Source organism: Urtica dioica, chromosome 6 (assembly GCF_054948205.1).
Source record: "Urtica dioica subsp. dioica isolate 48M chromosome 6, U.dioica_male_clone48M_v1_H2, whole genome shotgun sequence".
Classification (NCBI taxonomy): domain Eukaryota; kingdom Viridiplantae; phylum Streptophyta; class Magnoliopsida; order Rosales; family Urticaceae; genus Urtica; species Urtica dioica.
The window spans coordinates 32,690,062-32,702,819 of record NC_142761.1 but is presented as its reverse complement, the minus strand read 5'-3'; the positions used below and the strand labels follow the sequence as shown (position 1 = coordinate 32,702,819).

The 12,758-nt window shown below is 39.3% G+C and overlaps 1 protein-coding gene and 1 long non-coding RNA gene across 2 annotated transcripts; both read left to right on the top strand.

Moving 5' to 3' along the window:
• Window positions 1-773: 773 nt before the first annotated feature.
• Window positions 774-1,532, top strand: LOC149393703 (uncharacterized). The gene is made up of 4 exons (XR_016299632.1): window positions 774-874; window positions 1,006-1,060; window positions 1,167-1,289; window positions 1,508-1,532. It is a non-coding gene; the product is annotated as an uncharacterized LOC149393703 (long non-coding RNA).
• Window positions 1,533-9,129: 7,597 nt separating this feature from the next.
• LOC149393702 (MLP-like protein 31) lies at window positions 9,130-10,265 on the top strand. Its single transcript, XM_089616534.1, has 2 exons — window positions 9,130-9,403; window positions 9,708-10,265. The coding sequence occupies exons 1-2, from the start codon at window positions 9,214-9,216 to the stop codon at window positions 9,986-9,988; spliced, it is 471 nt and encodes a 156-aa protein (XP_089472660.1). The 5' UTR covers window positions 9,130-9,213; the 3' UTR covers window positions 9,989-10,265.
• The last annotated feature ends 2,493 nt before the right edge of the window (window positions 10,266-12,758 follow it).

Genomic DNA, 12,758 nt, shown 5'->3' with positions numbered 1-12,758 from the left:
CCCTTCTTCTCCATTTCTCCAAATACTCACATTCTCCACGGACGCACCCTCTTTGCGCACTCTTTGTCGAGTAATGTCAAGCCATTGACAACCATTACCGAATCCTCCACCCTGTCAACGACGCCTACGGCCTCTGGCTCGCCTCCATCATCTGCGAGATCTGGTTGGCCGCCTCCTGGGTTCTCGACCAGTTCCCCAAGTGGTGCCCCATCGTCCGCGACACCTATCTCAACCGCCTCTCTTTCAGGTCTCTTTCTCATTCTCTCTCTCTCTCTCTCTCTCTCTCTCTCTCTTTCTCTCTCTCTCTCTCTCTCTCTCTCTTGCAACGCACCCCACCCTCTTTGCTCAGCTTCCTAATCTCAATTCCATATCCACGGTTTCGTTGGTCGACGCATTTTTTTGAAGCTGAAGTGTTTGTGGACGGTTGACATTGTGGCTTGTGTTCTGGTCTTGAGAAAATGTGGTATCATGGATTTGCAATAGAATGAAATATCATTACCGGAATGCGATTAGGACTGTGGATTATTGATCTATTTTTCGATTGGTTAACTTACATCTGATCACTGTGAAGGCCTAGTCAGGGAATGAAAATAAGTTTTTATTTTTATTTTTTTTAAAGATGAAATTGCAAGTCTCTTCGGAGACACCGAGAAAATAAGATGAAAATTGCGAAGTTATGGGTATAAAAATAAAAACTTGCTTTTACCTAGTTGTTTTTGTTAGTTAATCTTTTTGTTCCAACTTTGTTTTGTGAGCACGTCTTTGTTGGAATGAATCTTGACTTGGATAATTTCTGATCTAAGTCATCAATCTTTACCTAGGTTGATCTTATTTTCTCCCGGCCCCTTTTATAAAAAAAACATCAATAGAAATGGTAGTTGGTGTTCTGATTTGGGAAAATTCTTATTTAGCGTTCTGTATGGTGATTTTTGGTGTCTCTCTAGTGTGATCAATCATTTTAAGTCCATGTACGTCCTTCTCATATCTGCTATATTTTCATTTCAGTTCCGAGACGAGTGAAAATGCTATTGTTGGACATCTCTCAAGGCATAAGGGGCCTGTAAGGATCTAACTTCTTTAACAAGTGCTTCTTCTCGACGGAATTTCCAGAAATTGGGAGATCTAATGTTAATGTTGTATGTTTATATTTTTATGTCCGAAAACAGGTTCGGGGTCTTGAATTTAATGGAATTACCCCAAACCTTCTTGCATCCGGCGCCGACGATGGCGAGCTTTGCATTTGGGATTTGGCCAACCCAGCAGAGCCTTCTCAATTTCCGCCTATGAAGGTCTGTTGTTATTTTAGCCTCATTCCACCACTTACGAATTGCACGCTGTAAATTAAGAAATTAATTGCATGCTGTAATGGATATTTTCCAGTATTCTGGCTAAGAAAGATCCAATACATAGATATCTCTCTATACTCCCACATCTCTAAGGCATCACCACTCACTTTTAGATTACGTTTTAAATAGATATGTAACTTAGTTCAAGCTTCAACAAGCAGGGTACTAGTTCTGCTGCTCAGGGTGAGACCTCATATTTATCATGGAATAGTAAAGTTCAACACATATTGGCATCCACTTCGTATATAACGGAACAACAGGTGAGAAATGATTCCATTTGCTGCAATATTTAGTTTTTATCAAAGTATATATGTGTGAAAATTTGTAACTTACATGTCTTTTTTTTAGTGGTTTGGGACCTGAAGAAGCAAAACCCCGTGATAAGGTAATTATTTATTTATTTATTGCAGTTTACTGATCAGTTCATTTGTTAGCCATATAAAATGTATGGGATAAACTTTCTGGAATCCTATAATCCTGATAATTTCTGTCACTTGGCAGCTTCTCCGATTCAGTCAAAAGTCGATGTTCAGTACTGCAATGGCATCCTGATTTTTCTACTCAGCTTGTTGTTGCATCAGATGATGATAATTATCCAGCTTTTAAGGTAATAATTCATCTGGCATTTAGTTTTTCTTATTATTATTTTTCCCTTATTAATAAAAGTGTCTGTCCCATGCACAACTTTGGGACATGAGGAATATAATGAAACTGGTGAGAGAGTTTGTAGGGCATACTAAAGGTAATAAAGTTTATGAAGACTAATATTTTTTTGGATCCTTTGACTTCCAGCAAGTAATTTGATTCTCAATAACTGATATTGTGAGCTATTCTACGACATTGCATATGATCATTGCACTATGTCAAACACAAAGATTCACATTTAAACTTAATTTTGTCATCGAATCACTTCAATATATCATGTAAAAATGTTTATAGTGTTAATAATATCCATTGTTTCAGGTCATGCGTCCGATACAATCTGAAGCTCAATCAACTCAACATCCACCGCATAAGCCAAAACCAAAGAGAGCTCAAAGAAAAATTTTGTCACCTCCGAAAGAGACCGAAGTGTTGGTGGCATCGACGACGAGACCTTCGAAAGACAACGAAGTGCCGGTGGCATCGACGATGATACCTCCAAAAGAGAACGAAGTGCCGGTGACATCAACGACGATACCTCCGAAAGAGAACAAATTGTCGGTGATATCGACGACGATACCTCAGATACCCGCTAGAAAGTGTCTCCTTGCCTCAGATGGTGGCATCGACGACGATACTTTCTTGATACCATGAATTCTAAAAGAGTTTCGCCTCATTTGAATTCGATAGTGGACTTGTGAGTATATTAAAATAAATATATATATATATATATATATATATATATATATATTTAAAATTAATAGTTATGATTATTTTGTTATAACTTTTATATGCATGTGTAGAGCATTCGATAGCTTTGTCGGTAACAAGAAGTTTTCATGGGAAATTCCAAAGGTCACAATTAAACTAATATATCAATTACTATATATTTCAGTCTAACATATTTTTTACAGGTACCGAAACAACCTTCGACAATTGAATGTGGCTATTTTGTTTCATTGATGATGAAAAACATTGTTGAAACTCGAGATTTTCATAAATGTTTGCAAAAGGTATGTACACATTTAAATACACGTATTTAATACGTAATATATTGTTTCACTCACAAACAACTCGTTTTTATATATTATTAGTTCTAAAAGTTGAAGAGTTATACGGATGAGGCAATAGATGTGTATCAAGAAGAATGGTACCAAATGGTGTTAAACTTTATGGACACGGAAGTCAAATCGTCAAATGTGAATGTAAAGTGAGTGTGTTTCCGGTGCATGAATATTCATTTACATGGTTTGATATGTTTCAGTTTAAATATATACAAAGTACGAACAATAGAATTTTTTAAATTATTGAATGGATTATTAAAAATTCGTATTGGTATGTTTAGGTTCGAATTTTGGAATATATATTGAAACTGTGTGCATGAATTTTTTGTAATATTCAAATTTTTTATATATATATAAAATTACATTACACAGCGCTTGTAAATAAACGCCTTTATATTTATCACATGCCAAAACGACACGTGGATGGCACTTTTGAAAAGAATAGACAGCGTTTTGTATATAAACGCTGTAAAAACTTCTCACCCGCCATGAAGACACGTGGATGCCATGTTGGAAAAGAATAGACAGCGCTTATATACAAACGCTGTGAAAAACATTAGACAGCGCTTATATACAAACGCCGTGAAATTTTTTTTGCCTAAATTCTTACGTGGAGTGGCCGAACGCAAAAACAGACATCTTCTCGAAACAGCATGTGCCCTCCTATTTCAAACACATGTTCCAAAATGTTTATGGGCTGATGCCATCTCTACCACATGTTTTCTCATTAATCGCATGCCATCCGCCATCCTTCGAGGTGCCATTCCATACAAAATTTTGTTTCCCAATAAAGTCCTTTTCCCGGTTAGTCCAAAAGTCTTCGGTAGCACATGTTTTGTTCGGGATGTCCATTAGGTCTCACAAAATTAGATCCAAAGTCTTTAAAATGCGTGTTTTTGGGGTATTCTCGTCTTCAAAAGGGATATAGGTGTTATTGTCCAAGTCTTCAAAAATATCTTGTTTCCATTGATGTCACTTTTCAAGAACACTTACCATACTTCACATCCGAGAGACCAGCCTTGCCTCCACCTGAGAATGATGACCTTTTAGTCTACTCAGTCACTTCACCAGACATTTCGCCACCTTTAGACCCACAAGTCATCCTTCCATTAGCGTCTAACTCCATGAACACCACCGAACCTGCTCCCAGTCTTGCACCACCTCCTCTTCCTCCACAACCTATCATTTACACTCGACGCATCCGCCCAACACCACACACACTCATCGATCCTCCAACGACATATCCTATGTCGGGTCCTTCGTCGTCAGATCCACCTCAGACCGAAGATCTTCCCATTGCATTATGCAAAGGTAAGCGCCAGTGTACCTACCCCATCTCTTCCTCTATCTCATATAATCTTTTGTCATCCTTTTCATATGCCTTTGTTTTATCCCTTGACTCCATCACAATTCCTAAAACTGTTCATGAAGCCTTAGACCATCCAGGTTGGCAAAAAGCAATGATAGAGGAAATGAATGCCTTAGACGACAATGGTACTTGGGAGATGGTTACTCTTACTTCAGGGAAACGAGCAATTGGATGTAAATGGGTCTTCACAGTGAAAATGAATCCAGATGGAACACTTGCTCGATTGAAGGCCTGGTTAGTCGCCAAAGGCTTTGCCCAGACCTATGGCGTTGACTATTCCGATACCTTATCTCCGATCGCGAAGTTGACATTTGTTCGCCTTTTCATCTCCTTGGCGGCAACCCATGATTGGCACCTGCACCAACTCGATATTAAGAATGCGTTTCTACATGGGGACCTACATGAAGAGGTGTACATGGAGCAACCACCGGGTTTTTTTGCTCAGGGGGAGTATGGCAGAGTGTGTCGTCTTCGAAAAGCATTGTATAGGCTGAAAAAAGTCCTCGTGCTTGGTTCGGAAAGTTTAGCCAGGCCCTTGAACAGTTTGGGCTTTTAAAGAGCAAATCTGACCACTCTGTGTTTTTCAGGAAATCGAAAGACGGTGTCATTCTCCTAGTTGTTTATGTTGACGACATAGTAATTACAGGAAGTGATACTACCGATATTTCGTCTCTTAAAACCTTTCTCCACAATCAGTTCCACACGAAGAACTTGGGTACGTTGAAATACTTCTTAGGCGTCGAAGTAGCGAGAAGCAGAAAAGGTATATACTTATCACAAAGGAAGTATGTACTTGATTTGCTTTCCGATACATGAAAATTAGGGGTCAAGCCGTGTAGTGCCCCAATGGCTCCCAACATGCATCTTACGAAGGAGGGAAAACCAATGGAGGATCCTGAACGATACAGAAGATTGGTCGGCAAACTAAACTACCTCACTGTAACTCGCCCAGACATTGCATACTCTGTTAGCATAATAAGCCAGTTCTTGGCGTCTCCAACAGTTGACCATTGGGCAGCATTAGAACAAATCTTGTGCTATTTGAAAGGAGCACCAGGACGTGGAATTTTATACTTGAACCATGGTCATACTCACATTGAATGCTTTACAGATGCAGACTGGGCAGGATCCAAGATTGATAGAAGATCGACGACTGGATATTGCGTCTTTGTGGGAGGAAACTTGGTCTCATGGAAGAGCAAGAAGCAACATGTTGTATCAAGATCCAGTGCTGAGTTGGAGTACAGAGCTATGGCACAAGCAACGTGTGAGATAATGTGGGTACATCAGCTATTGACAGAGTTGAGTTTCGACATCACTTTGTCGGCGAAGTTATGGTGCGACAATCAAGCTACCATCCATATCGCATCCAATCCAGTTTTCCACGAGAGAACAAAACACATTGAGATTGATTGTCACTTCGTTCGTGAGAAGATCCAACAAGGCCTGATTTCCACATCCTATGTGAAGACAGGCGATCAAGTAGGAGATATTTTTACTAAGGCTCTTAATGGGGTTCGGGTTGAGTTTCTTTGTAACAAGCTGGGCATGATTAATATATATGCTCCAGCTCGAGGGGGAGTGTTACAGATTATTCTAGAATTAGTATTAATTACTAGGTGTTATAAATTATTCTAGAATTAGTATTAATTACTAGGGTTCATACTTACTATTATTAGCATTCATCTTGTATATAAATACCATGCTAATCTAATGAATAAAATATCAAAAAATTCGTCTAAATACCTCTTCACAGAAAGCCATTGTCCACACCTATGTGTCCCAAGAGTGACTCTTGGTGTAACAAGCATGGAGTCTGTTGAAGGTTCAGTTCCAACTATTTGCCTTGCAGTACACGTCACCAAGATCAGTGGCGTCTACAGCGTCCAGGTACATCTCCAAGCTGAAGATCAAGCTCAAGTCACTTGTTGACGTGGTCTTCTGAGTGGTCAAGATTAAAAGGTCATCGACGGCTGTGATTCATGCTAGGGGATCTAGACGGTTATTTCTGTTATTATGTATCTACCCGGGTTTGTGTACTCGTGCTGATGTAATAAATAGAGATAGCTATAGAGTGAGAGACACATCGAAAAATTCATTGTAAGAAAAAGGCATTGAGTGAGATTCTCTGAAAAGCCAAGTTCTTGAGAGATTGTGAGTTTTTCGTTGTTGCTCTCGTTGAAGAGTTGTAATCGGATTGATTGTTTGTTGCTTGAAGATTAGTGCAAATCGAACGCCCTTGATCTGAAGGAGTTCGCGGGGATGTAGGCTCGTTAACGCCGAACCTCGATAAAAATCCGGTGTTCTTCGTTCCTTTTATTTCTCTGCTGATTTCTGGTTTAATTTGTGTGTGTTGTGTGGTTGCGTAGTATTCAAGTTATCTTGAATTTGTATCTGAGTAGTGGTCAGTCTTTATAACAGTGGTATCATAGCTCGGTCCTCCTCATACAACTCATCTTGGCGATCTACGTGGACTCGAAGATCCTTTTGAATCGCAACACTGGAAGACACACAGGGCTCGAATCAAGAACAGGCGGATCAAGGAATACCTCTATCGCCATCAGATTCGAGAATTGATCTCGCAAATTCCTTGGCGTCAACGCACACATCAAGAACATCAGAAAACCCTGTGCAGTGGAATTCACTCGCAGCAGTGAGGGTTGACATCGACAAATTCGACGACACCGGTGATTTCCGCATCTGGAGGCGTAAGATCTCTGCCCTGCTCGCGCAATAAAGATTGCGCCGAGTGATTACAGATCCGGTGACGTGGCCTTCTGATTTCCATGAAGATCAGAAGAATGAGATGCTAGAGACAGCAACCGGCACCATCATCTTTCATCTCTCAGACTCAGTCATCAGACTAGTTCAGAAGGAAGACACTACACTCAAGATATTGAAGAAACTGGATGAGCTGTTCCAGTCAAAGTCCCTCTCAAACAAGATCTACTTGAAGGAAAGGCTCTTTGGGTTCAAGATGGACTCCACCAAGTCTCTTGAGCAAAATCTTGATGAGTTCTTGAAGATGAACATTGAGCTGGCCAATTCTGGTGAAAAGGAAGAGCTAAGTGATGAGAATCAGGCCATCATCATATTGAACTCCCTGCCAGACACCTACAGAGAAGTCAAGCTTGCTATCAAGTATGGAAAATCTGCTATCACCCTGGAAGAAGTGATCTCTGCACACAAGTCAAGAGCCTTGGAGATAAAGTCAGACAAACAAGGTGAAGGTGAGAATCACCTTGCCAGAGGAAGAAGTCAGACCAGGTCTTCCAACAAGGAGAAGGGCAAGAACAAGTCCAGATCAAAGTCAGCCAACCCCAACAAAGCTCCAAACCCTAATGCTGACAAGAAATGCTATCATTGCAACAAGATTGGTCATATAAAGAAGGAATTTTATTCCTGGATAAAGAAGAATCAGAACTCATCCAAGCTTAGCTCATCCACACAAGAAACCACTGATTCTGCCAATCTTTGAGAAGGATACCGAAGGGATGGAGAAGTGCTCTCTGTCACTAATGGTGATAGGGAATTAGGCACGTTAACGCCAAACCTCGATAAAAATCCGGTGTTTTTCGTTCCTTTTATTTCTCTGCTGATTTCTGGTTTAATTTGTGTGTGTTGTGGTTGTGTGATATTCAAGTTATCTTGAATTTGTATCTGAGTAGTGGTCGGTGTTTATAACATAGTCTCATACTATGAATTGTGAAATATGGAAATACTGAGTTTATTTAATTACTGAGAATACAGAGATAATTAATTCGAGAGAGGTTTCGAATTCCGTTTTCATGATTTTGATAGTTTGTTGCAAAACGAGGAGTTACTTATAAAAATAGGAAGTTAAGTGATTAAATTGATATGCTAGTAATCACAACAAATTGTTATATATTTATTAATTAATTTACTGGAAATTTGGTGAAACAAAGAAATTCGTTACTTTCTTTAAAAAATGCATACTAAACGATATATATCTATTTTTCTTTTAAAAATATTTGTTTTTTCTTCTAGACATTAACCATAAGGTCCCACAGATTTGTTTTATCTTCTTAACAACGTGAAGTTAAGTGATTAAATTGATATGCTAGTAATCACAACAAATTGTTATATATTTATTAATTAATTTACTGGAAATTTGGTGAAACAAAGAAATTCGTTACTTTCTTTAAAAAATGCATACTAAACGATATATATTTATTTTTCTTTTAAAAATATTTGTTTTTTCTTCTAGACATTAACCATAAGGTCCCATAGATTTGTTTTATCTTCTTAACAACGTGTTCCTTGAGTATTTGACAAAATTAAATATTTACATAAGATCTTTTTATATTATTAAAATAATTAAAACTACAAAAGACAGAAATATAGACCAGGATGTGGAGAGTAACTGATTATACAGTAGTGAGTGAGCAAATCACACAACAGCAGAATGACCAGGTTGCGGCTTCAGGATGTTAGATTTTGATACACTCGGAGATATTCCAAAAATAAATAGATATTAATTCTAAGAATCCTTCACATTTTCAAACCTTTCTTTAATACGTTGCTTTTATCTCTTAGACTTTTTCCATCGTACTAAATGAAGCTGTAAAAAAACTGGAAAGAACAAAAACAATAATGCTATATTTTCCACCCCATTGATATTATTTAAATATATATATATATATATATATATATATATATATATATATATATATATATATATATATTCTCTCCACCTATAAAAGGGTAAGGTCCAGACAAGTTATTCGTCACAATTGTTTAGCTTGAAATATAATTATATTGAAATAGGGAAATGTCGTCGGATCTGTGTGGGAAGCTTGAATTTAATGTTGAAATCAAAGCAACGGCGGAGGCATTCCACAACTTGTTCGCCAAGAAACCCCACCATGTTGCCAATGCCACTGACAAAGTTCACGGAGTTGAGTTATTAAAAGGGGAGTGGGGAACTGTAGGATCCCATATCGTCTGGAACTATGTTCACGGTTAGTAATCTAATAATAAAGCGAGAGTTTTACTCATTTTATCCAGGCACGAAGTCATGTGTACACTAAGGGCCTATTGTCCCTCAATCAATTTTATTCAACAAAAATTGTACAAAACTATTGCATTTTCACTAGTTTTATTTTTTTGTATATTTCTTTTATTCTAAAAATTTCCAAATCAACCATCCTAAACTTTTTTTTGGTCTCTACAAACGTACTTCTATGATCATGTTCATCTTACAAACAGTTGTTTGCATGCCTATTACTCCCTTGATTAACTAATTCTGACTGTACTAATACCCAGACGGGAAACCTAAAAGAACAACGGAGATAGTCGAAGCTATCGACCATGAGAAAAACTCTATCACTTTAAAAGTGATAGAAGGAGACCTCACGGAGAACTACAAGAACCTCACAATCACTGTGCGAGTGACAACCAAATCCGACGGTCAGGGAAGTGTGGTTCACTGGACCATGGCGTACGAAAAGCATCGCGGCGATATAGAGGACCCACACAGCTTCGTTCCATTCCTGAGTGAACTTTCAAAAGATCTCGATATTCAACTTCTTGATGACAAGGAATGAGATTTCGATCCCCACTTATACGTATATATGGTCTGGCGAGCTATATTATATTGATGTCTTGTTTATGCATATTATAAATATCTGCAATAAGGGCTCGCGCACTGTACTGGTTATATATGTCGCTTTTTCTTTTGCTTTTAATTACAGTGTGGTTTTTATGTCTTGGCGTGTCGCATCTGTTTTATGTGTGCTATATAAGTTGTGATGTTTTCATGCTAAGACATATTTGTGATAGTCTTTAATAATTTGAATAAAATATCTTTCTTATATTATTGTACTTTTGCTCCATGCATCGTCATTAGAGATAGCCACTATAATCCTTTATTGTATATGATACAAAATATAGGGAAAATATCAAGAGTATCACTCGTTTTTAATCGAAATGCTAGATTTATCCCCTCTATTTTTAGAAATATCATACATATCCCTTCAGTTTAATATAAATGACATACCTCCCCTAAAAAATGTTATATTACAAATATCACCATTTTCGTTTATTTTTTTGTTTAATCGAAATGCGAGATTTATCCCCTCTATTTTTAGAAATATCATACATATCCCTTCTGAAATTCAGATTAGTCGCAAAGACAAGATGTCGCACACAATGTGTTGACAATGTGTCCGACAACTTGCTTGAACACAGATATGGATAAACAACAAAACAGTGCAGTAAACAAAGTACACACGATATGGTTACCCAGTTTGGTGAGACACACCTACATCTGGGGGCACGCTGCCAGTGGAAAGGTTTTTCACTATCTTGTAGTCAATAGTACACACAAGATTTATATCTGATTACAATCAACAAATCAATAAAACCTAGAGACTATTACCAACAGCGATCACCTAGTCAGGGACTCCCCCTGAATTTGAGCTCCGTCTCAATTCCACCCTTCGAGCAACCTCCTGGCTCGGATGACCTTTAGTCTTCAGCTGTACGTGAACCTTCAATCACGAGAACACAAAACCCAACTCTCACAGACACTCAATCTTTGTGGAATAGTGTTTGAGAGAAATACACCGCTTATCACCAAAACACATAGCCTCCCAGTCCGCCGGTCTTGCACGTCTAAGAGCTCTGAGTGTTTTATCAAAAGCGTCGAGGCTGCAAAAGGGGGAGCGCATGGCTTTTATAGCAGCTGTACAATCCTGGAAGGTATCTCGGGTTTCCTTACTCGGCCTGAAGCAAATATCACAAAGTAAAGACTCCAGTAAGGCGAATATCATGCAATGAAGACAGCAGCGAGAGATATCTTGTAATGAAGGCACCAGCGAGGCAGATATCTCGTAATGAAGACAGCAGCGAGGCAATAACTCAGCAATAAGTCACCAGCGAAGCAATCTGTCAAAAACTGGAAACTTGCCTGAAAAAGAGTCTGCACACTGGAGGAAAGATGTCATACCAGAAGATGAAACATAACAACCGATATCTGGAACATCGTTGGCATGACCTTCAGGACCCTGTGAATCGCTATTGACATCATCCTCTGTATCTTCATCATCAGGATAAACAGAAGGACTCGGCTGAGAGGTAGTTGCACCATCAGTGGTAGAGGAGGGAGTCATGACAGAGATAAGTCGCTCACAAGCGGTCTTCCTTCGAGTAGAGAGGTCAATGATTTCCTTGAGGGTAGCAACTTCTTCCAACAAGCCTTTGAATATCGCTCTTGGCATTTTCCGACAGGGGAGCAACTTTGATGGTACGCCCAAGGGAGATAGAAGTTGCGACAGAAGGCATGACAAGATCTCTGGCATGTTTCCCTTCAAATAACTTAGGACTGAAGGAGAGTTCACTGTGAGGTTTACCTGCAATGTCATCAGCCCTTAGTAGATCTCTCTTCTGAGCCACCAGCATACCTGACAAGAGAGAGGGGAAGCCAATAGGTAGCTTCACGGAATAGGACTTAGCATGCTTGGCCAGGTGGTTGAACACAAACTCCCCAAAGTCGAAAGACGCCTGAGTACCAATCTGATAAATGAGGCATGCCAGGTCTGACTTGATGCTTGAACCGTGAGAGGAAGGGGCCCAATTGGCAATACCAATTTTGTACAGAATCGAGTATTTCGCCGAGAGGTTTGAGGAAGGCAGAGAACCCTTAGAAGGCCAGGTCTTCTTCTCATCGTTAGTGAGCTCTTTGGCAATCACATCCAAAGAGGGAAGCCGATCGGCTGTGACAATTTTTCCTCTTCCCAAAAACTCGTTGATTGCAGTGGAGGAGACATCAAAGTAGTGGCCACGCACATAGACTTTCCCAAACTCAGGGTGATGAGGCTGGTCAACTTCAGAGGACAAATTCACTATGCACTCTTTCACCAGTTTAGGATAATAAGGCCCGATCCCAGAGACAGTTTTGCCGAGTTGAGCATCGTACAAAAGTTCCATGATCACATCAATCTTCAGGGCTTCCTTAGACAGTTTCTTTTCTGGAAAAATAGATCTGTGATAGACATACCTCCACTTCCTGACGCGATCTTCCTCATGAAAGGAGACATTATCCAGAGGAGCGGCGGGAACATCCTTGGGAAGCTTTTGGCCTCCAACAGATTTCCTGGAGATGTGGGACACGAACTCAGGACGGGTATCTTCCTCCTCCTCCTCTATATCCTTCAGAACATCTGGAATGGGCTTCTCAACAGATTTTCCCTTCAGCTTCTTGTTCAAACCCATCTTCACGGGTTTCTTCATCTTCTTCTTAGCAAGGATGGGAGTGGCAGCAACACTTTCTTCCACCACCTTTCTTTTCTTCTTTCTCTTCTTCGACAGAAGAGT

Coding starts and splice junctions, on each gene's coding strand:
- LOC149393702 (XM_089616534.1), top strand. CDS start 9,214: ATGTCGTCGGATCTGTGTGGGAAGCTTGAATTTAATGTTGAAATCAAA. Junction 9,404..9,707: donor CGTCTGGAACTATGTTCACG/GTTAGTAATCTA, acceptor ACTAATACCCAG/ACGGGAAACCTAAAAGAACA.